The sequence below is a fragment of the Rhincodon typus genome, chromosome 6 (genome assembly GCF_021869965.1).
Source record: "Rhincodon typus isolate 14 chromosome 6, sRhiTyp1.1, whole genome shotgun sequence".
Taxonomy (NCBI): domain Eukaryota; kingdom Metazoa; phylum Chordata; class Chondrichthyes; order Orectolobiformes; family Rhincodontidae; genus Rhincodon; species Rhincodon typus.
In genome coordinates, this window is record NC_063337.1 from 16,541,117 (window position 1) to 16,567,129 (window position 26,013).

The 26,013-nt window shown below is 40.9% G+C and overlaps 1 protein-coding gene across 1 annotated transcript in view; it reads right to left on the reverse strand.

Moving 5' to 3' along the window:
* The window catches only part of gabra5 (gamma-aminobutyric acid type A receptor subunit alpha5), a 106,364-nt gene that overhangs the window by 23,990 nt on the left and 56,361 nt on the right, over positions 1-26,013 (reverse strand). The window contains exons 6-7 of the mRNA XM_048597885.1: positions 11,924-12,067; positions 696-848 (exon numbers count right to left, since the gene is read on the reverse strand). Of these exons, the coding sequence (XP_048453842.1) occupies positions 696-848; positions 11,924-12,067 (297 nt within the window). The remainder of the gene's footprint in view (positions 1-695; positions 849-11,923; positions 12,068-26,013) is intronic.

Genomic DNA, 26,013 nt, shown 5'->3' on the forward strand with positions numbered 1-26,013 from the left:
GCTGTGTTCATCCAGCTCTACACCTTGTTATCTCAAAAAGCTTCAACATATGTCTCTTTGCAGAAATATTTATGACGTTTTGTGATTTCAATCTTTAGCTTGTCTCCCCTTTCCCCTGCCTCAAATTTCGCCACTATAATCCTCCTTAAAGCCCTTTATATAAATGTCTCTTCCCATCTTCACTGCAATGCCCCAAGCTTGCAATTTCCCATGGCCTAATTTAACATTCTCTAGGGAGAAGAGTAACAGAAATATGAACTAAGATTGGAGGGAGTGAGGAAATTTCATGGATCGCAACAATCAGGGGAGGTGATGCGAACTTCCTTAATCCATTGCTCAAAGAAATGTTGGAAACACATTTTTACACTTTTGTAGCTACATTACAAATAGCGGATCGAAGAAGTGTCATCCTAAAATGAACTAGATGGAGTGAATGATCTCATCAAATAAGACTCAGGAAATAACGTTGGTCACTAAAGTAAGCATCAACTCCTTACCCTCCCCACCTTATCTAATCTCTATAGGATGATCTGTCAAAAGGAAATGAAGAATGCAGTGAAATTATTTTGCTAGGCTATCAGTTGGGAAAAGCAACCTTCTTGCTCAACAGATTACAAATTACTGCTGTTTGAAATGCAGCACGTTTTACATTAATACTTTAATCTCAAATTGAAGGAAAATGTATTTAAACTCACCAAACACTGTTCTGGCTGGGACAGATTCTCTGTTCAACCAAAATGACATCTGGGATAAGATAACAGTCATAATGCAGGGGAGATAGGTTTGAATGACAAAATAACCGATTTTTCTCTTCAAATGGAAATGTGCTGTCATTATTACATATTCGCCTGTGACAAATAAAGGGAACAATACAAGAGAGAAATCATGGATTAGAAAGGCATTGGCATTAAAAATGGGATTATTCCAAAATAATTTGTTAACGTACATTTGATATGAGGACTGCAAGCTTCATCATTCACATCATATGTTCATTGAATTTATTTGCTCATCAAAGACTCGTCATAGTGATTTTCATTGACCAGTGATGACTATCCAAATTGATTCATGATTAATCTGTATCACCTGTACATGTCCTGCCACGGATTACTGAATTGTATTTATTATTGCTTGACTTATGAAACCAAGTGATTGAATTAACTATGAAGGAATACTGCATAAAGTAATGCTCATTTTCTCAGTGCAGAAAATATTCCTACATCAATGGCTGCAGAAATGGCCACAGTTCGTAAGCACGTCCACTTTTTATTTGAAGTACAAAACACTTGAGATTAGACGGAATTAAGGTGCATTTGAATTAGATTTTGCTTAGCATTGGGTTTCATGAAGTATGACAGGGGAAATAAGTGAAAAAGACAGTTTTCTTTATTCTAAAATCACACTTCCATAATCTTATTCAGCTGAAGCCAAAACATTGAATGCTTTCAAGGGGTTAGATGTCGTTCTTTGGGATTAAGGGATCAAAGGATATGGAGAGAAGAAGGGAACAGGATATTGAGTTAGATGATCAGCCATGATCATATTGAATGGCAGATTAGGCTTGAAGGGCTGAATGGCCTACTGCTGCTCCTATTCTATATGTTTCCATTCTAAGAGGCATTCACTGGCCGCCTACTTCACGAGGATTGAATGTTTGCACAATAGCTAGTCTATACCAAGTATAAGAAATGTTTGGAGCAATATGGGCCAAGCGCAGGCAGATGGGATTTGTTTAGTTTGGGATTCTGGTTGGCATGGACTGGTTGGACCAAAGGGCCTGTTTCCATGCTGTATGACTCTAAGACTCTGTACCAAAATAGTCTCAAGGAAGTATCAGCCAATAGTCAGACAGATGGTACTACTTCTGCCTTCTTGCACTCTCCTTTAACTTTTAGCTCCTGGAACCCTATTATTCAGCGCAGAAGCAAATGGTAACCAGTTGAAAAGTCCCCCTAGGAGGTGCTATCAACTTGTTCATATTGGTACCAGTCCAGTTCTTGGAGGCACAGGATAATTCCACCCCATTGTTGATACATTCAATTTTACTTCAGAATTCTGACAAGTTTCAGGCATTAGGGTTTGCATTTTGGCTATCAAGAGATGATGAACCAAAGTTTAGTTCAAGTATTATTCAATAAACAAGCTGGATAAATAATATTGATGCTTAACTTGCTCAGATCATAAGCTAGTAAGTAATTTAGAACTGAATATCTTCCTGTAGAAACAGTCTTGAGTAGCACGTACATGGAGCTTTGATATTAGATATCAAAACAATTACCATGGAGTCAACACTGGGAGTTGGGTAAATGACCACAGTGGTGCTCAAAATGTGTACAAGTGGTCATCTCTCATAGCCAGAACCTGCACATGGAGTCTTCTAACATGGACAGGCTGTTGTACTACAATTGCTACATGCTTCTATCCGACCAGAAAGCTCTTCCATTCTTAACACAAAGGTTATCAAAAGGATTTGCAGATTTATAGTTGACCCGTTTGACCACATTATGACACACCTTTGCTGGCCATCAAGAACTGAGGTGGGGCTCAGAGCTGATAGTTCAGAGATTGGGTGTGATTGTGGTAGAGGACTGCCAGGTTCTCAAAGCAGCCGTGAAAAAAATGTTGTGTTGATCATCAGACCAAGAATGTCAAACTGCAAATATCCCTGCGTTGCGTGGATGCAATGTGGTCAGATGCTTGCCAAGTAAGCAAACGTCCTGGTCAACTGTGTCTGTTTAAATTTATATTACAGCAACATCACTGCACATTCTGCAGAAGCTGGTTTGTATACCAGGCATGTTTGGTGCCCTGTAACGCTCTGGGCACTTTTTGTTTCCAGCCTGTAAAACACATAATGTATGGATAGCTGAGGAAGAAATGCTTGACTTCAGGAAATGGTGCATCACTTCATCTTTTTCAACCTTAATAAATAATAATCACTTCCTTTGGGCAATTGCCCCTATGATAAGGTCAGGTGAGAGTGACTGCCCCTAACATCAAGGCAACATTTGAGCAAGTATAGAATCAAGGAAACTGAGCAGGACTGGAGTCATTGTAAATCAAAGGGAAACCTTTCCACTGACTGGAGTTATACCTTGCACAGAGGAAGATGGGTGTGGTTGTTGGAGGTTGTTACCTCAGCCCCAGGACATCTCTGCAAGAGTTCCTCAGGGTAGCGTCCTCGGCCCAACCACCTTCAGTTTCTTCATAATGATCTTCTCTCCATGATAAGGTTAGAATTGGGACTGTTCACCTATGTCGCACAATGTTCAGAACTATTTGAGACTCCTCAGACTCTGAAGCAGTCCATCTCCGTACTCAGCAAGACATCACGTTTCCAGTTGCTTGCCACTTCATCACATCACTGTGTTCCCATTGCCAACATTTCTGTCTTAGTCGTGCTGTAGTGTTCCAGCCAAGCTGGAGGAACCACACCTAATTTTCCACTTGGGTGCCTTTTGGCCATCAGGACTCAGGACCAAGTTTAACAATTTCAGAGCATGAACACCTCCTTCCATGAGTATTACCTACCCCAGTAAGTCCAGTTCCTAGTATAAAATGGGTTTCTTTCGGCACAACCCCAATCCACTTTCAATTACTCGTAGCCCCCATTGTCACCGATCTCGCCTCTCTTCTTCCCTGGTTTATTCTCAACAATCCCTTTGTGTGCCTAGGATAACAAGGTGTAGAGCTGGATGAACACAGCAGGCCAAGCAGCATCAGAGGAGCAGGAAAGCTGACGTTTCGGGCCCAGACACTTCTTCACCTTTTTCTTCTCTCTCTTTCTCTCTCTCTGGGATTCATCTCCACCTATCCACTCACTCCTTTTCCTCCTACCCATCCATCATCAGCATATGTACCACCTTCTCCAAGCTGCTACTAGTTCTGAAGAAAGGTCACTCAAACCATTTCTCTGTTTTGTTCTTCTTACAGATGCTGCCTGATCTACTGAGTTTCTCCAACAATTTCTGTTTTTTTTTTCATGTTTCAGATTGCAGTTCTTTGTTTTGTTTTACGTCTTTCATCATTCTCCTTGGCAAGATGTAGGCTCTTTCATTTGAACAAGTAGATATGATTTGGGAAAGGAATGAATCACTTGTGTACATGTGCAAATATGGCTTAATATTACACTTTAAATAATTTGAGAAAAAACTCACTTAAAAAAGGACATACATAAAATTACATTTCTCACTTAAGGAGATGACAGAATGCCAATGTGGTGACTAATGAGCATTAGACATTATGTAATTTATAACAATCTATACATTAGCACAAGTTAACATTTTGACACAATAAGCAGCATTTCAGAAAAAAATGAACACTTAGTAGAATGCACAGACTTTACTCGTTGCTCATATGTTTGAAAGGCCATTTTTGTCTCTGTAGCAAATAGTACCTGAGCCCTGGCTTTGCAATATTCCATAGACTTTAATTACAAGTTAGTTTTACACTGATTGCTATACAGTACCATATCACATTTATATTTTTTTTATAAGTATTTACATCTATCATATTTATAAAGTTATATCTTTTTATTCTTAAACTATTCAAAATGGTGCCAGATTGTGGCGACAGTTGAAGATTTTCACTGGATTTTCCTGTATTACTCACTGTAAAATGAAAGTGACAATAAATCGTTTAATTCAATTTGCATTTTGAAATGAATCAGACTGTATCAGTTTTAATGTAAACAGTTCAAAATGGGAAGTCACACACTGTAGTGAGTAGCATCTCTGCCCTTGAGCCAGAAGCTGAGTTTATGTCCCTCTTCACTTTCGTGTGTGACCAACCTATATATCCTTTCAACAAATGTCAATGGCAAACAAAAAGAGCAGGAGTGATTCCAGGTCAGGTAATGTCGTGTAAAGAAACTTAGACTGTCAACCATCACCCTTCATACCTCCAGACTGCAACATAAACGTTGCCACAGAAACTCTGATTCTTTGTGGATCCTTCCAGTTCTGAAGAAGGTTCACTAGACCTGAAATGTTGACTCTGCTTTCTCTCCACAAATGCTGCCAGACCTGCTGAGTTTTCCCAGCAATTTCTGATTTTGTTTCTGATTGTTCGGGGGTTCAGCTGACTGAATAGCTGGAGTGGATCAGATTAGTGCCAACAGCACCAGGGTAAATTTGGGACCGCTATATTTTCCTACCCATGATGGAAGACATGGCAGTATGGTTTTGACATCCCTTTGGGCAAAAGAACTGCTGAAGAATGTTTCTCTTTCTTGGCATTTTCTTAACTTTGATAAAGTACGATTGTTATAATTTGAAAACTTACTTTTAATTTTAGTTTCAGTATTGAGGATCATCTAACTTATTCTGAAGTTTGCCTGACAATACATCTTGTTGTTTTCATTGTTAAATGTTAAAGGGGACCAAATTTGTTTTATTGGGAAGGATGTGCAAGGTGTTTAGACACAATAACCAAAGCCTCTGATTCTTCAAAATCACAGAAGAGTGGGTCAGGTTGTAAACAGATATGTTTTAAATTATCTCCAAGGTCCAAGAGATTTGAGGTTTCAAGAATAGCTAATCAGCATTTCTGTCTAGCATAAAAAGTCTGTGAGTCGTATTGGCATGGACATGGATTTCTTTTATGAGAAAGATTTCTAAGACTTCCCTGAAAACTCACAGGCACAGGCGGTCAGTAAGAATTCAGGATAGGGGAAACAAATATAAGCAACTGGGGTTCACTTTGGGTGAACGCAAATGGGAGCTAATGCTCAGACTGGAGAAAAACAAATCATGAAGAGTTAAAATGAGGCTGAAAGAGCTGCCAGGTATACTAGGGGAAGAAACGCTGGGAGAAAATCCTCATTGTAAAATACATTTCTAAGATTAAAAGTTCCCAGGCTGAGAAAAACAAAGAGCAGATGTAAGTCCTTGAGAGCTAAGAATCATATTGAACCAATTCCAGGAAAATTGAATATCCACTTAAAGCACTATGTAAAGTACACCTGTGATGCATATGTGTATTGCATTTCAGTTGTGCTGAAAGGGAAAGTGTTGTTCTGTGATACAAAGTATAAGTTTCCGACAAAAATAGTGTTGAATTGATATGCTTTTCATCTTATCTTACTATAAAAATCTTAAAGTATGAAACTTGATACATTATCCCTTCAGTTGTTGACTGGAAGAATGGTCTCTTTTTTAAAAAAAAATGTCTCTACAAAGAATATAACAATTCATAAATTTCCTTTTAACTGTTAATCAATTTTATTGCCTAAATATGACCTTGCACTAAACAGAGTTAGGAAGGGTGCTTTAGCCAGGTCTGAAAACAATTCTTTGTTGTCAAAGGGCTAAGGTTACCAAGTGTGAAATTTGGCAGCATTGATTTGTGCCCAGTTATCTTGCATCATAACCTGAACACCATCCACCTTAGCTCAGCATCTGGAGGAAACTGAAAATGAAACATTTGTATTTTAATAATTGAGTGGTAACTACATGCAATTACCATGCATTGACTGACTAAACAGATTGCGCAACCATTAATGGGATAACAAATTGAATATTTTAACTTGAAACAGTTGCATTGTATTATCAATCAGTGTGATTTTAAATTAATGGCCTATGTTGTTTTATCCACACGATAAGAAATGTGTTAACAATAAATGTACTGATACAGTAGACCTGGTAAATTATTAAACTGATACTCAAAAAACATAGTTGGTGAAGGCTATTGTGGTAGTGTCCATATTGCTGAGCTAGCAGGCCTGGGCTGAAGTCTCACCTGCTCCAGAGGTATGCAATAACATCTATCTGAACAGGTTGGTTAGAAAATATCTCAAAACCATAACTGGTTGGGAAACAAAGCATTTTTTTTATAAATGAGAAGAGGAAAAAGATACACACATATAGACCATGGAAGTACTCGGATTAATCCCAGGACTGTGTTAGTTTCAGTTATTGATAAGGCAGAACAACAACTGACCTCAGGAGCTAAAGAGTGATCAAATATTCCCATTCCTGATTGCTTTCTAAGAATTATCACTACACAAGAGCATATTTTAATTGAGGGCAGAATTGAGGCAATGACTTTGAAGCAGTGAGAACGTCGGTTTAAACGTGAAAAATAAACAGTGTTGAAATAGTTACATTGAGATGCAATCTAATAATCATGCATGTGCTATGTAGTGAACAGTGTGCATGTGTCACTTAGTGATACAGATAGTAAACAATCAATGTTATTTAATTAATTAATGTTCCCTTTTCAATTTGGTACTCTTGCATCTGTCTTAATGCAAGAGCCTGTCTTTTTTTTTTCAGCAATACTCAGGTATACAGACAATGTATCCACTGTCAATTTCAACAAAAGGAAGACATTAATTTTCATCAGTGAAATAATATTAGCAGCCATATACTTTGAATTGGGAGTGTTCCAAGCCTGATTTCTTTATCTAATCACCCCAATTTTGTTCTGATAGATTTGAGATCACTTCAGACTTCATTTCACTTTGCTGTGCAAATTTCTTAACCTAGTTTCTTGTCCGGCATCTACATAAACCAAGCTTAACCTTACCGTGTGCGGTCTTAACCCCTATGCACTGGGCTGGCTGTCCCAAATTTGGGGTCTTCAAATAATGGTTATCCAGCTCACCCTGGCACTACCTCTGGCACCACCCTGGTTTCACCTCTGCAGCAGACTGGTTCATTAAATAAATAGGGTCTTCAGATCATGTTTTTCCAACTGACTGAATATCCAGCTTGAGAGATAGTAGGAACTGCAGATGCTGGAGAATCTGACATAACAAGGTGTAGAGCTGGATGAACACATCAGGCCAAGCAGCATCAGAGGAGCAGGAAAGCTGACGTTTCAGTTCTGGACCCTTCTTCAGAAATTACTGAAGAAGGGCCTAGGCCCGAAACATCAGCTTTCCTGCTCCTCTGATGCTGCTTGGCTTGCTGTGTTCATCCAGCTCTACACCTTGTTATCTCGAATATCCAGCTTGTCCTGGCCTTGTGGGGTTCAAGCCCTGCTCCAAGCCATCTTATTGGAGAGAATACTTAGGGGACTTCATAGATATTGACTTGCCCATCAAACCAGCATAGCCTAGCAATGAGGCAATAAAGCTCTTGTACTACTTGAGTTCACCTATCAACCAGGATACCATACAACAATTAAACAACAATTTAAGAATTAATTATGTTGAACTATACAATTTGGTCTTTTATCATGCCTTTTCACAGGTATAAAAATAGGTGTTTGGTAATATAGAATCTAGGGTACTGAAAAAACATATTCTGTGGAGGGTTCTAGCAATCATCCCGACAATTCACAAGAATACCAATTAAGGGGAACAGCAACTGAGACACAGGGACAAATTAATAAGACATATTTTAAATGGGGCTGAGAAAGTTAATCTGGAAGCACCGAGATACGATGGAACTATATTACTTTGGAGCCGGTTAAAGTTTGGATATTAACAAGGCGCAAAAAAAAACTTCATCCTTATCTGGCTTCTGCCACCTCCATTCGCTCCAGAATCAAGTTCACTCTTGACTCCTAGGTTGGTTCATTGGACAGAGTCCCAACTTCTCAAATTGCAACCAGAGTGTAGAATAAATTATCCTGCAACAGGCGACAAACCAGCTGTCAAATGTGCCGCTTGTCACTACGCCACAATTCCACCTAAGATAAGCTGTGCACCAGAACTGATTTTAACGAGCGTTCTTTTTAATATAGTTTTGCACTGCTGTTTAACTCTTTCTGCAAGTTCAGAAAAAAGTCAAATAAAATTCAGTACTTAAGACAGAAACAGACAAAAAGAGTTATTCATAACATGTTGAGTCATTGCTTCAGTTGTGTGATGTCCATGGACATAACTTATCTATGTCCGTGAAAGAGCTCACGGCTGCTGCTCTCTGTTGGAAAGCCGATTTTTATTCGCCTACTAATCCCTTATTGCAATCTGCATCCAGCAGTGTGTCACATCCACTCTGCCCTGATTCCTGTGGACCGTATGCAGCGCCTGTCGTGTCAGTCGAAGCTTTTTTTTGACCCTGTGGATTATTCTTATCAAATAAAAAAATAAGACACAAGTTCACAACTTGTGTTTGCGATCCACGGCCCATTGAGACATCACGGGAGCGCCACAATGTGGAAGGGCCACACGGTGTGAAGTGAAAATGTGTCAAATATCTCGTCTCCTTGGGCCATGTGGCCGCCAGCCGGGTGCCTGCTATCCTTTTTGAACTTGTTATTGCCAGAGAGAGGGGTACAAATCGCCGAGCATGTCAAAAGCACTGGGTCTCCTGGTCAGCATCCTGTTGCTGAAAGTCAATGGGGAAATACCATTCGCTGCAGAAAATAACGCGGCCATGATCGTCAATTGGTGAGTCCCAGTTTGAAGTGTGTGAACATCTATCTGAACTCGCAGGTCTGTACTGTACTGTGCTACTGTATTGTGGGCACTCGCCTGGGATGTTGCTCGGAATAATGGGAGGTGGGGGCATTCATTCATTCATTGTGGGTTGCCATGGAACAATACATTGTAGACGAGCGGATACTGTAGCCTGCCTTGTGCTGTCAATGCCCTCAGTGATAAACCAAAGGTCTCACTCAACCTTTTCCTCAGAACATTTCAGGAGTGCTATAATATAGAAACAGGAAGTGACTCTGTCGGTCACCCTAAACCAGTTTGGCGGGGGGACGAGGGGAAGAACAATTCTCAATGATCTTAACTTGGTGCCATAAACACAGCACCATGAAAACGCAGAGGCAGTCCATTCGGCCCCTCGCGTCTGTGCCAGCTCTCCAAATAATCTACTCACTTAGTGACGGACATTTTAGAATCAGACTGTGTGTATATATACTCTTTGAAGAAAGGAAGCAGAAAACGCCACGGGATGTAAGTTCTGCTTTGGTTAATATTTTCAGCGTTTGTGATTTTATTTTCAAATGCTCTTGTCCGATTTGCCTCTTTTGTGTACTCTTCAAATAATTTCTGGAGTTCTGTGAGGGTCTTTGTGTGCGTTTCTGCCTATCACCGAAATTCTGAAGTGACTTAGGCCCCTTTTTAAAAAGGGAAAAAAAAAAACAATCCTCTAATACTACGCGTCTTTACGCAATACGGAAAAAAAAAGCATCTCGGTATAATCCGAAAGGCAGATTGGAGCACAACGCACTTTTCAGCAAATGAAGGTTACAGCGCTTCCTACAGGCAAACTCTCATACCTAGAAGCTCCCTCGTGATGAGGGTGGCTGGATGATTCAGTGCGGGCTCCTCTATTAACTTTCTTCAAACCCATGTTTCTTTCTTCAACTGCCAAGGAATCAGACGCATCCACCCTAAATTCTCAGAATCACTGCAATTAGCTTTCTTTTTACCCTGTGGAATATTCTTTCATGAGACTATCAAATAAAAAGACACAAGTTTACAACTTGTATTTGCGATCCACGGCCCATTGAGACACCATGGGAGCGCCACAATGTGGAAGGGCCACCTTTCCAGCAGTGTTTTCCGTATATGTCCACGCACGCGTGTGCAAAAACTGGTTCATTCAGTGAAAAAAAAAGTATCTGACGTATTAGTTTGCAAGTTGGCCTTTCACCCTTAGAAATACCAGTCTCTGAGCACTATCGCTGTTTTGTGCAACTACAGTACGTCCGGACCGTAGGAAATTCTCCACAGCTCGAAGAGGAACCAATGCGTTGTGCAGCAAAGTAATTTCAGTAAAATCCTAATCGTTAAACCTTAATCCCAAATGCTTGGTGGAGTTCTGTGACCGGCCCTAGCAGCAGATTTCAGATCATCAACGCGGGTAAAACAACTGCCTTCGGCATAGTTTAGTGAACCTGCTGCGTTGGAGTAGCGCCAGTCTGTTCTTGGGGGGGGGGGGGAACCCGTGCCTCCGTATCACTTTACGTAACAGTTGCCGGCCACATGAGTGTGAAATTTCACAGCCAGCAGCCAATCAGAGCGGACTGTTTGACTGGGTATGACGTCGTGCGAAGCCAATGTTTAGCTGCGTGATCTATATCATGTGGACCAATGGGAGACTTCCCCCATGATCAGAAACCTCCTTCATCCTCAAGCACCAATTCATGGAGACACTGTTTCTGGATCAGTCAGGGTATCTGTATCCAGCTTTCATTCACCATCAACTGTGTCCTCAGGGAATTGCAATTTATGACTGACTGAAAACCAGCTAGTATGCTTCAGCTCGGTATACAGCTTATAAAATGAAATGGTTTCATAAGGAAGGGAGCCGTACCTTTTACAAAGGAAGAGCAAGCCAGCAATTGTTGGAGATCTGAATAAATGAGCACCGTTGATAGGATCAGTAACCTTAATTATGTGAAAGCAAAAATACGGTGAATGCTGGAAAATCTCAGACATAAAAAAAGGTGCTGGAGAAACTCAGCAGGTTTTGCAGCAGATTTTAAACTATTTGCTTACAACATTGTTTAGTAAAGCAGCCACATCGGAAGATACATGCCCAGAAAAAGGCGTATTAGATTCAAAACCAGAAGTCACACAGCACCAGGTTATAGTCCAATAGGTTTATTTGAAATCACAAGCTTTCGGAGCTTCAGGTGACGAAGGGGCTATGCTCCGAAAGCTTGTGATTTCAAATAAGCCTGTTGGACTATAACCTAGTGTCGTGTGACTTCTGACTTTGTCCACCCCAGTCCAACGCCGGCACCTCCATATCATGGATTCAAAATCTTAATTCTGTTTCTCTCTTTACAGATGCTGCCAGAGCTGTTGAGTTCCTCTAACACTTCCTGTTTTTACTTTTACCTGTGTGGTCCTTTCTCCAAAGAGTAGTCTCCTCGCTATTATAACCTGAAATTTATAGGCACTTATAACAGAGTAATAAGTAAATGACCCACTGAAATTTTTAAAAAATCTTGAATTAAAGTGTAGCAGTTATCTCATACCTTTGAGCAAAAGCAGATGAAAATGTAAACAGACCTGTGTTTGAAGGGATAAGTTCACTGCCCACAGTTTGACCTAATAAATCATACTGATTTAGACGCGATCCATCTTCTGCCACAACCACCGATTTGTGAGTTTCGTTCGTCCATGTGTAAATGACCTCCGAGGTTGGATAAGCATCTATTGGGAATATGAGAGATTTGAAATGTCAGTCAACCCGTCACTCCCGCAGCCTGATTGAGTTTGTTTGGGCTGTGATTTTCCTTGAAGTGTCCTGCTATTTGAAACAAGAAGATTCAGTAACAGGATCTGCGTTGTTACATTAGCGACATGGGTTCTCAATCCCACCAACTCACCATCGTGCGAGGTGGCTGCAACTGGCAATACTTCACAGCCCAACGCAATCCATCTCCAGTGGATCCCTGTACAGTGGTGAGAGGTGGGAAGGGAGTCATGGGGAAAGGTTTGCTCTGGGATGAGGGGGGTTGGTGAGAAGGTCAAACCTGAAGACAGAAGGTGACCTTCAGCAGCTCACTTCCCAAAACCTGGTCCAAAAATTGGGCAATGAGTACCCAACAATGATGGATCCCCTTATGAGGCCCCAGACAAGCCTCTCGGTGTTGGCTTTGCAGCCTTCAAGAAGTTTGAGAGCGCTCAATTAGTTTCATTACATCCTTGAGCCACCAATAAATTCTGGTGGGATCAGGGATAATTAATTTCAAGTAGTTCATGTAGTTTTAGTATGAAAGGCCAAAATGTGTCGGTGCAGGCTTGGAGGGCTGAAGGGCCTGTTGCTGTGCTGTACTGTTCTTTGCTCTGTTCTTTGAATGAGCCAAATTGACATCCTGCTCCTCTGGACAAGATTCCAGTATGAAGCTCATTGGGGAAAATCTGTTCTGGTGCAATTGTAGCATCCCTATCTCTGAACCAAGAGGCCCAGGTTCAAGTCTTACCTGCCCTAGAAGTGAATAATGACACCTCTGAACAGGTTGATTTGGGAATTTTTGAAAGCTGTTTGTGCCCCAGACTTAACTGGGGATAGTTATCCTGATGGCAGGAATCTGATACAAGTGCTTGATCCAATTCTACAACTTGCAACTCTGCACCTTCCACCCCCACCCCCTGTCACCATCCCCATTTCGAAAGGCTCCATATTTATCTGTTTACAATCTCCAGTGGTTAAAAATGATGACGATCAGTAAACAACGAGCATCTCCAATGAGAGTGAACCTAAATAAACCATGTTTGCTTTAGAGCAGAGAGGCTGAGAGCAAACCCCATTGTGGTGTAAAAGATTATGAGAGGCATAGACAGCACGGATAGAAAGCAGCTATGCCCCTTAGTTGAAGGTTCAACAATGTGGAGGTGTAATTTTAAGGTGAGGGACAAAGAAGTTTAGAGAGGATCTGAGGAAAAACAGTTTCATCCAGAGTATGGTGGAAATCCGAAATGCAGTGCCTGGGAGGGTAGTAGAGGCTGGAAATCTGACATTCTTTAAATGTACTTGGATGAGCACTCATAACATTCAAGGCTATGGGCAAAATGCCGGAAGCTGGGACGAGTGTAGATTTAGATTAGTGTTTTTTTGTTGTTACAGACTTCATCCACTGAAGGGCCTTCTGTACTCTATGATTCAATGATTCTATATCCGCTTGACATTGAGCAGCTTCAGCATTGCTGAATCACTTCAACATTAACACCCTGTGGGTTACTGTTGACCAGAAAATTTACTGAACCTATAACATAAATATTGTGGTGACAAGATGATGTCAGATGCTGTGAATTCTCTGGTGAGTAATCTGTTTCTGGACTCCCCAGAGCCTGTCCACATACGAGACACAAGCCAAGAGTGTGTGGTGGAATACTCTCCATTTACCTAAATGCCTACATCTCCAAACAACATGCACAAAGTTTGAGGCTATCGAAGACATAGCAGCTTGAATGACACCTTATTCACCATCTTCAACATTCGCTCCCTCTACAACTAGCACACAGTGGCAGCAGTGTGTATCATTAACAAGATGCACTGCAGTAAGTCACCAAGCTCCCTCTGACAGCACCTTCCAAATCTGTGTCCAGAAACGTAGGAACAGCAACTGTTGCTAATTGGTCTCCAAGTCACTCATCAAACTGACTTGGAACTCTATCACCATTCCTTCATTGTTGGTGAGCCAAAATCTAGGAACTCTGTTGCCAACAGCTCCATGGTTATATCTACACCAGACTGAGTGCACCAGTTCAAGAAGGCAGCTCAGTACCACATTCTCAAGAACAACTAGAGATGAGCAATGTATCCGAGTCTCGCCAGCAATTTTCACATCTCAAAAATGAGAAAATAAATATTATGCCACTTCAATTAGCTATTCAGACTTCATTTCTTTTGCACAGATCCAAGGTTTTGAAATGTATCTGCACAGCCCAAACTCACATTACCATTCAACATGTTTGACATGACACACCTCTGGGGTAGATCGGACTTGAGGTAAGGACATCACGTTACAATTCAAGCTTCCTCAATTTGGTAAACTAATTAGGAAATTGACCCAGTTGTAGACATTGCAGGTGATGCTGTTAAGATACATTCATTCATATAGCTAGTCATTATATGAATAAACATAGTGAAAACGAATACATTTTTGTTGAACATACAAATCTGTCAAGGAGCTATTGTGATGTCGTGGGAGTGTTCCTACCTCTGGGCCAGAAGGTCTGCATTGAAGTCCCACCCTGTCATTGAGATATCTCATAACATGGCCGAACAGGTTGATTAATTAGCTTTTTCTTAATGTCTGTTATAGAGCCATAAATGCTGTACACTGCTTCTTGCAATCCTTGCCTAATTTTGCTCCAGCATCACTAGGGAGGCAATGTGTAGTGGTAATGTCACTGGAATTGTAATCCAGAACCTCAAGCTCATGTTCTGGTGAAAAGAGTTCAAATCCTGCCATGGCAGGTGATAAAATTTGAATTCAGTGACAATTTGGAATTAAAATCTAGCCTAATGCTACCATGTAACCCACTGCCTATTACCATGAAATCCCATCTCGCCCATGAATGTCTTTTAGGGAAGGAAACCTGCCATCCTTACCTGATGTGGTCTATGTGTGACTCCAAAACCACAGCAATCGGGTTGCCTCGTAACTGCACTCCTAGCAACTAGGGATAGACAATAAATGCTGGCCCAGCCAGCGACACCCACATCTCTTGAAGAAATTGATTTCATTCAACATTCCCTCTGTACACATGGACACTGAGGCAGCAAAGTGATACTTTTTCTTCATTATGTGTTCATGGGATGTGGATGTCACTGGCTAGGCCAGCATTGATAGCCCATCCCAAGTTGCCTTGTAGAGGGCAGTGGTGACCTGTCTCCATGAACTGCTGCAGTTCATAGGATGCAGGGATACTCACAGTTTCTTAGGGAGGGAGTTCCAGGATTTTTGACCAAATGATAGTGAAGGAACGGGGACACAGTTCCAAATGCTCCTCAGGTCCCTTTTAAATCTTTTTGTTCTCACCTTAAACCTGTGCCCTCTTGTTTTGGACCCCCTTACTCTGGTGAAAAGACCTTGGAGGGGAGCTTGCAGGTGGTGATATTCCTGTGAATACTGATACCTGTGAACTGGAGAATGCCTTTGAAAGCCTGAAGGACAAGGATTTTCATCCCTGTGAGGTGTTGTGCACTTAGCACTGATTTCTGCAATCTCCCACTTCTCTGTTGCCATTGTAAGAACACTGCAGTAACAGCCCTAAAATATATTTGTATGTATAATACATTTTGTGTGATACTGACATTTCTTTTGCACTGAAAACAATGACAGTGTTTTTAATATCTGAGAAGTGTGAGAAGTCATTTAATTGTGATTATCACTAGCTTGCTTCTCTCATATTACAGAGGATACATACTGCAGTTCCACAAGGTGTTAGGAAGCTGCTTCAATATTTAATATTTCTTCAAGGACTTGAGTATTGAAGAATTGTGGAAAAATGGGTCTATTTTAAATTTTACACAGCAATCTGAATTAGGTTTTTATAAAACAGTCATTGAAAGGCCTTTGGAAATTGACAATGTTCTAATGAAGCTTATTGGAAGCATATGACATACAAACTGTGTGTTTATTGGAGATCCCCTATTGAAGCTGTTGGAATAATATATGGCTTTCTGTTTGGAATTCGTTGAGGAAAGCCAGCTATAGGGCAAGCTGTTCTGCTAGTGTCTCTTGTTACTGAAACACCTTGGCTGTGAAACATGATTGTTCTGGATAAGTGACTGGAACAACCTCTCAATATTCTGGTTCCTGAGCAAGCTTTGTCTGACAAGATTTGTAGAAGTAATCATGAATGATCATCAGATCAACAGACTCTAGAACATTCTATGCCTTTTCGTAGTTACCTTCAAGAATACCAACCATTGGTCAGAAAGGTATTTTTTTAAGTGAATCCCTACAGAGAGAAATCCATTTCTTCCTCCCCTCTACCTGAAGTACATTCAGATTTTTTTGTAGAATAAACGTTTGATCAACAAATTGCATATGTTAATCAATTCTGCATCTTTGTTGAATGGGTTTTGTTTTATAATAAATCAATTATTTTGTGTTTATTGAAGAAACCGTTTGATGGATCTTTTCTTTCTAAGTTTAATATCGAGAAATGATTTGACTGGTTATATTAAGACTTGAGTAAAATATTGTTGTTACCTTGGAACTATTGGAGTGAGACCAACAACACACTCAATCCATCTTGGTTATAACAATGGAAAATGTCATTTTAAAATCAGTGATCCTGAAAGCCCACAGGTCTTAGTGAATTTGAAATAGCCAGCAATTAAAATGGTACCCTCTTGTATCTTGGGAGAGATTTGTCTTCTGCAGCGGTGCAGACAATGGAAATAATATCAGACACTGTGCATAACTTGTGTCAGATACTGTACCACCTCTTTTGGGCCAGTACATGGAATGAATTTCTATTCCAGGTTGCATATCCCATTATTGCCATTCTTTACTTTTCTATAGGGATGGGCAGTTCTTGAATTTATCCCCTTACAAACCGATATTAGGAATAAAGGCAGGATAAGGAGATAGTGATATCTGCTTTCCTAGATAGATCCAACACAACCCTGGCAGTTTTTCTCTGTGACTTTCCTGCCAGTATATAGGAGCTAGATTGATTGGAGCTGATTGAAATTGATTCTTGCTCTTCTAAAGAGAAAAGCATCTGTTTGGTGTGACTCTGGTGAGTAGTTAGGCCTTTTCTATTCTTAAACTTTAACATAGTATAAAAATAGGGGATAAAGTTAATAAAGCATAGAAAAGGCAACATAAATAAGTGAATAATATAAAGAATTAAAAATCATTATGGATGGCAGGACAGGTGATGTGTCAAGGCTGCAGCATGTGGGAACACCTGGATACCATTCTGATCCAGGACAAACATGTCTGCAATAAGTGTTTGAAGGTGGAGCAGCATCTTCTCAGAGTTTATGAGCTACAGGCTGAATTACAGACACCGCAAAGCATCAGGGAGGGGGAGAGTGGCCTGGATTCTTTGTCCTACTTAGAATAGAGGAGGCGATGGCCTAGTGGTATTATTGCTGGACTGTTAATCCAGAGACCCAGATAACGTTCGAGGGACCCAGGTTTGAATCCCACCACTGCAAATGGTGGAATTTTAATTCAATAACAAAAAATCTGGAATTAAGAATCCAATGATGACCATGAATCCATTGTCGTTTGTCAGGAAAAATCCATCTGGTTCACTAATGTCCTTTAGGGAAGGAAACTGCCTTCCTGACCTGGTCTGGCCTACATGTGACTCCAAACCCACAGCAATGTAGTTGACTCTGAACTGCCCCCTGGGCAATTAGGGATGGACAATAAATGCTGCCTAGCCAGTGACGCTCTCATCCAGTTAATGAGAATAAAGAGAAAAAAAAGGCTGTTTGATTTTTTTTTCAGTGGTCAGGGACAAGAATGCAGGTAAGGGCACTCATAATCCTCTGCAGTTGTCCATATGATGACTTCACCTCCACTGCTGCCTCGGGCTAAAGGTTCCCAAATCGCACAACCCTCTGCAAGGTTATCCTTCCTGAAAAGGTGAGTCTTGCCTTGCAAAAAACTATTGGTATGAGATGGGAATGTGGAATTTGAAATGCAAACAGATCAGCCACAATCTTGTTACATAGCAGAGCAGGTTCAAGGGGCTCAATGGCCTACTTAGAGTCATAGAGCATAGAAACAGACGCTTCGGTCCAACTCGTCCATGCTGACCAGATATCTTGAACATAGTCCCATTTGCCAGCATTTGGCCCATTTCCCTCTAAACCCTTCCTATTCATATACTCATCCATATGCCTTTTAAATGTTGTAATTGTACCAGCCTCCACCACTTTTTCTGTCAGCTCATTCCATACATGCACCACCCTGTCCGTGGAAAAGTTGCCCCTTCGGTCCCTTTTAAATCTTTCCCCCTCACCTTAAAACTATACCCTCTAGCTTTGGACTCCCCCCCCCCTTAATACTATACCCTCTAGCTTTGGACTCCCCCACCCTAGGGAAAAGACCTTGGCTATTCACCCCATCCTTGCTCCTCATGATTTTATAAATTTCTATACGGTCATCCCTCAGCGTCCAGCACTCCAGGGAAAGTAGCCCTAGCTTATTCAGACTCTCCCTAGAGCTGAAACCCTCTAACTCTGGCAACACCCTTGTAAATCTTTTCTGAAGCCTTTCAAGTTTCACAACATCCTTCCTACAGCAAGGAGACTAGAATTGTACACAGTATTCTAAAGTTGCCTAACCAATGTCCTGTACAGCCACAACAGGACCTCACAACTCCTATACTCAATGCACTGATCATCAAAGGCAAGTATACCTAACCGATTGCATACATTCATATATTTATCCTTCAACTGACACCACTAAAACAGGTTGTCTAAACATTGCTCCTTTGGAGGTTGCCACGAATTGGCTGATCACATTTCCTGCATTACAACAGTGACTCCAAGTATCAAGCACTTCACTGGCTGTATAATGCTTTGAGACATCAGTCATATTCTATTTATTGTCACATCTGCAATACTTTCTGACCAGGGAGAAGAAAACTGTGTAGAAATTCAACAACATAATTCCAATTGCAGTTTGATATTACCAATAGCTGACAGAGTAATCAGATCTTTGCTAACATTGAACAGCTAAAAACAAAAAAAAAAATCGGCTTTAGAAAGATTCATAGTTGTCAAAACCCTGTGAACTTTTCTTTTGGACTCTGCATTTCACAAGTTGCAATTATACAACATTTTGTATAAAAACAATTTGTTCTCACAAATTCGATTCATCATGACTTCATCTGATTAACATCATACTTCACAGCCCAAATAATACTTTGCTTGTGCCTTATGTCGAGGTATCAAGATTTCAAGTAACTGCTGTTTGTCAGACAAACACAGCAGTGGGATGGTTGACCGGTCAAGCTGTTTTCCCGCTGATGCTGCTGGGGGTTGAAACACAACTCAGAGTCACTGGAGAAAACCTCACTCCTTTTTGAGATGCACCAGGGATCTTTTGTGTCCAAGTGAACCATCAAGAGCAAGCGTAGCAGACCCACTAAAATAAAAGCCAAACTCTGCTGCTGCTGAAAAACTTTTTTTTTAAAAATTCATGAGGGTGTTGTAGGTCTGGACTCACATGTAGGCCAGACCAAGTAAGGATGGCAAGGTTTCCCTTCTTAAAGGACATTAGTGAACCAGATGGGTATTTTTTTCTCTGACAATTAGCAATGGATTCATGGTCATCATTAGACTCTTAATTCCAGATTTTTTTTTTTGAATTCAAATTCGACCATCTGCCATAGGTGGATTTGGACCCAGGTCCCCAGAACATTACTGGGTCTCTGGATTAACTGGATTAAAGTCTCCCCTTACGTCTGTAAGAACAATGAATGCTGGAAATACTCAGCAGGACTGACAACAGTTGTTTTCAAAGAAACAGATTTTATGGTCTGATTTTGTTCTTTTGTCAGAGGTTTCGAAGTCCCACTGCTGGGTGACAGCCAGCCCAACATTTGCCACTATCAAGACTGTTGTCCAAGTGAGGACAGGGTCTTGGTTCCCAGCCCTCCAGCCAAACCATTAAACGGCCCCTAGTGGGGGCCACCGTTAATTCTACAAGATGGAAGAGAAGGTCCCTACATGTCAAAACCTCCCTCAAAGACCAGAGTTTGTTCTTTCAGCACTCTGGGAACAGGCAGACAGGCACTGGGATTTGGGGGAGAGGGCTGTGTTCCACCAGAGTGTCCATCAGAGGTCATTAGACCCTCCATGGGTCATGGAGCAGCCACAAAATGATGGATCCTTCCCCCAACAGCTTCCTAGGAGGTTGCCAGGATTTACCTGGAGGTCTGTCCACATGCCAAACCCTCCTGATGTAGCCAAAATACTAAGGGGAGTGAGAAGTGACACTTAATTGGGCACTTAAATGGTTCAATTTGTTGCCCAGTCAATGGCCACACCATGAAGGTGGTTGGCAGAATGTGACAATGATGGCAAGATATCAGGCTCCCAACCTAAAATCATCCCCTGACATATTCCCAGCCCATCACTCGAGGACTGGGAAAATTCACATGATCTTTTCAGATCCATGACTTTCATCAGAACTGGAATGTAGGAACTGGATTAGACCATTCAGCCCACCGGGCTTGCACTGCCATTCACTACAATTATGGCTTCAACATGTTTTACCCACACTTTCCCTATAACCCTTTATGCCATTAAAAAACAAATATTTATCAATCTCTACTTTAAATGTACTCAAAGATTGAACTTCCACAGCTCTCTGGTGTACAGAATGCCCAAAGATTCACCATCCTCTGAGTAAAACAAATTCTCCTAATCATGGTCCTAAATGGAATCCCCCTTATTGTTAAATTGTGACCCCTAGTTCTAGACATCTAGGGACGGAAAACATCTTACTTGCATCAAACCTGTCGATCCCTTTAAGTAATTTTTTGTTTTTGATGAGACTACCTCACATTCTTTAAAACTTGAGCAAATCCATGCCTATTTGCGCAGCCTGTCTCATAGGATAGTCCTGCCACTCTGTGAACCTTGGTTGTATTCTATCAGCAATATTATCTTTGCTGAAATAAGGAGACACAGACTGCACACATTGTACTCAAATCCCCTTCCAATCGAGGCTAATATTCCGTTAGCCTTCCTCATAGCTTGCTGCAACTGCATGTTAGCCTTCAGTGACTTATTGACAAGGACACCCAGGTCCCTTTGTACGTCTACACTTTAAGACCTCTCACCACTTAAGAAAAAGTTGGAGAGATAATATGTTTCAAGCATGGATGTAGGCGTCACATCCATTGTCGATTGTGCGGAGAAAACCCATCTGGTTCACTAATATCCTTTAGGGAAGGAAACTGCCATCCTTACCTGGTCTGGCCTACATGTGAATCCAGACCCACAGCAATGTGGTTGACTCCCAACAGCCCTCTGGGCAATTAGAGTTGGGCAATAAATGCTGGCCTAGCCAGTGACGCCCTCATCCTGTGAATGAATAAAAAAAGGAATCGCTGGATGCGTATATTTTGCGATGATCCTACAACGCTAAAAGCAGAGATGATCAGCTGAAATTATAGAAGCCAATTGTTGAGTCCAGGAGGCTGTCACGTTTCTAATTGAAAAGTGAGGTTCTGTTCAGCTTCAATTGATTTTTACTGAAACAAATTAGCAAGCCAACGACAGAAAGATCAACATAGAAGTGTGTTAGAGAATTCAAACGACAGGTCACTGAATGTGTGGGATTATGCTTGCACACTGAACAAAGGTGTGCTGCAAAGCAGTCACTCAATGTGTGTTTGGTTCCTTTGGTTTAGATCAATGAATAGTGGTGCTTACATTTCACACAGTGACACCACGTTGCTGTGGCCACATGTACTTTTACAGTTAGGTTGAGGTGAGTTGCTGTAAATAATGATTCCAGAGTCTTAGATGTTGGTTCTATCACATGGCTCTCTAGGAATCTCTCCTATCTTTAAGCCTTCCAATGGCATCTGTTGAAAGATTCACAGTTTGATTCTCAAATCATTTGGTCATATTATGAATGCATCTTCCTTGGCCATCAAGTACTGGGGTGGAACTTGAACCCGGACCTTATGGCCTGCAGGGAGATACATTATGACTGCGCCAGAGACTACCATGAGCGGTGATTACATTAATCATCATTTAAGGTTTATGTTTATCACTGTTTCATCTAAAATGACTATTTGGGGTCTTTTAGGGTGACAAGGGAAGAGGTAAAAGGCCAGGTGTTTCATCTTCTGTGCTTGCTCTTATTCATTGATGGGATGTCAGTGTTGCTGACTCATCTAGCATTTATTGCCCAACCCAGATGCACTTGAGAAGATGGTGATGAGCTGCCTTCTTGAACCGCTGCAGTCCATGTGCTGTAGGTAGACAGTGCCATTAGGACAGAGTTCCATGATTTTGACCCAATGACACTGAAGGAATGGTGATATATTTCCAAGTCAGGATGGTGAATGGCTTGGAGGAAAGCTTGCAGGTTGTGGAGTTCCCATGTACTTTTTGTCCTTGTCATAAGGTGAGTTAGTCCCTGCATTCTTCCTAGTGTCTCACTGTTGTAGAAACCACAGTATTTATCTGGCTTGTCCAGTTCATTTCCTGGTCAATGGTAACCTGCATGATGTTGGTAATTGGGGTTTCAGCAGTAGTATTATTGCCATTGAATGACAAGGACAATGGTTGGATTCTCACTTGTTGGAGATGATAATTGCCTGGCACTTGTGTGGCACTCATGTGATTTGCCATTTGTCAGCCCATGGCTGGATATTGTCCAGGACTGCTTCTGTATCTGTGGAATTGTGAATGGTATTGAATACTGCAATCATCAGTGAACATTCCCACTTCTCACCTTATGATGAAGGGAAGGTCTTTGATGAAGCAGCTGAAGATGGTTGGACCTAGGACATTACCCTGAGGAACTCCAACAGAGATGTCCTCCAACAATAACCATCCTCCGAGGTGCCAGGTATGACTCCAATTCGCAGATTCCCTCTGATTCCCATTGCATCTAGTTTTACTAGGGCTCCTTGATACTATAATCAGTTAAATGCAGTTTTGATTTCAAGGGTATTTACTCTCACCTCACCTGGATTTTAGCTTGCTTGTCAATATTTGAACTGAAGCTTTAATGAGGTCTGGAGCTGAGTGGCCCTGGTGAAGCCCAAACTGTGCCTCTGCAAGCAGGTTATTGCTACATAAGTGCTGCTTGATAACACTGTTCATAACACCATCCATCATTTTACAACACAGAAAAGTGCATGGGAAGGGTACGGAGTGTTGGAGATGATTGACGGGCAAGGAGAGATGAGGTTGTTGCGGAGAGGATGACCCCCTTCGGAATATTGATAGTAGATAAGATGTGCTTTCTGATGCTGGAGGTGGCAAAATGGTGGAAAATGATCCTTTTTATGTGGCGGCTAGTGTAGAAGAAGGTGAGAACAAGGAGAACCCCATACTGGTTCAGGAAAGGTAGGGGTGTGGACAAAGCAGAAGTGTGAAGTGAAACAGGTAGCCTTAAAGGGCCTGCCACTTATGATGGGAGGGGTATTGTTGAAAAATAAATATTGTGTATGTACGTATATACTATATGCATTATCAGATTGGAGATGAGGGAGACAGAGGAAGTTACAAATGGGATAGTTTCCTTTTGGGGTAGGATGTGATGAAGTATGATCAGGGTTGCTTGCAACATTTTCTATTCAAATTTCACATTTTAGTTCAAAGGTTTATTGAAAGGGCAGTAATTCTAAAAACACTGTATTCTCCAAATGTCACATTTAAATAGTGTTGTGTGACTCGCCCATAAAATGATGAAGAGGAGGAAAATCTGCTAAAAGGCAAAAGTAAATAGAGAATATAAGAACATAAAACCAAAAAAAGTCTATTAAGTTGCTTATTCATTTTTACAGTATAATTACTTGCAATGACAAAGATGCCATTCGTCCTCATGTTTAGGAAACACTCCTGTTCTGAAGAGTGAACAGTTCTGATAGCCAATTGCATTTAAGTCCAGTGTTATATTGTATTAACCCATGTCATCTCAGTGCTGAAGGTGATACAGTCAACAATTAATTCAAAATCAATGACTGCTTGAAGTAAAGACTGAATTATCCAGTCTTTCAAATTAAAGAACATAGATAATGCATGCACTGAAAACATTTTGTGACAAAAACATTGTTTGATTTGACTGATCGGTTGACATAATTAAAAGGACTAGACTATATATTGCACAGTGAAACATTTACATATAACTGGGAGGTCTAGCTGATTTGGATACAGAGATCTGTTTGGATCAGCAGAGTTAGAACAAAGACTCTCTCACTGTACAACAAAATAAGTGGCTTGGATATTGAGAATGTAGAAATAAGTTTGCCATATTTGTCATTCTACATGCAGTCTCTCCGCTCTAGACACCTTTTCTTTAAACTTTTCTTTAGGCAGCTCCAACACAATTACGATCTGCTATATTCAAAAAGAAGCATCAAAGGCAGTTACTGACCCAGCTTGAGTGAGGTGGAGTTTGAACAACTTAAGCAGCACAGCTGAAAGTTTCCACAATTATTTACTGTTGCAATCGGAGTAAGCTTACCAACTAATTGGCATCACAACAGAAGCATCTGAGTTTAAAATATCCCTCATTTGGTGGGGATATGATGTGGAACTGAATCACACAGAATCTGGAAGCTTCCAATTCCATAATCAACCAGACTAGGTGATTTCAATCAAGGGAAACATTGGGCAGATTTTTCCAGCTTCAAGTGGACTGGGCAATGGCAAGATTGGAAAGATCTGATTCTCAAAATCAAGAGAAAGAATTCCAATCATCCTCTTAAGGTGTCAACAGCGAGTTCTGAGTCTCATGAAGAAGTGGCATGCTCATTCCATACAGCTGCATCTCATTATTAGCTACACTCACTTCATAGATGCGCAGTTTATAATTCTCCTATCCATGCCAAGAAACTAGATGACACCAGTTTCTCACTTGGAAGTCATAGAGTCGTGGAGTCACACAGCAGAGAAACAGACCCTTTGATCCAACTCATCCGTGCTGACCAGACATCCCAATCTTACATAAACCCATTTGTCAGCTTTTGGCCCATATCCGTCGAACTCTTCTTATTCATACACTTATCCAGATGCCTTTTAAATGCTGTAATTGTACCTGCTTCCACCACCTCCTATGGCAACTCATTTTTGTAGAAAAAAAATTTACCCCTCAGGTCCTTTTTAAATCTTTCCCCTCTCACCTTAAACCAATGCCCTAGTTTTGGATTCCCCAACCAAGGAAACAACCATGGCTATTCATCCTATCCATGTTCCTCATGCTTTATAGACCTCTATAAGGTCACCCCTCAAGATTAGTGTAGTCAGATTGTTATTGATAGCATGGACATGATAGATCAAATGGCCTTCCTGGTGTGCTGAAAAGACTAGGAGTCTGAATGTTGTTGTGCAATCCTACCTGTGTGACTACTTTACTCAGTTGTACTAATAACCTGTTTTACAGAAAGCATTAAATAAATGATTGAAACTTTCTGTTCACAAAAACAATCACAACATAATTTATTGAATTTCAATTAGATTACTCTGTTCGTATATCACACTGAACACATCTGCTTTGGGGGTTTAACTACAAATGGTTTTCCTGATATACATGTTGGAATACTGCTATCATCTGTACACAGCATCTCACATGAATAGCACAGATTGCACACATTGGTAATTAAGGCATAAATTAACCTAGTACTGAAAATCACCCAAAGTGTTCACAGTATCAATTCTAGGAAATACCAAATACCTTGGAGTGAGCTCAAGCTCAACCTAATCTCTTGCCTTGGATTACCCAATTTTTCTTTGCCTTCTGAACTCCTCAATGAGATTACTGCCTTTTAATCACTTGCAGGCATGAGTTATTTCTTTTATAATCTTGGAAGGAGCAGACTCTCTTGCTTTGAGACCCAGTCACAACAATGCTATTCAAATGATCTCATAGAGTAATTGTTGCCCATCATGAATTGTCTGTCAGATATTATTGGCTGCCTTC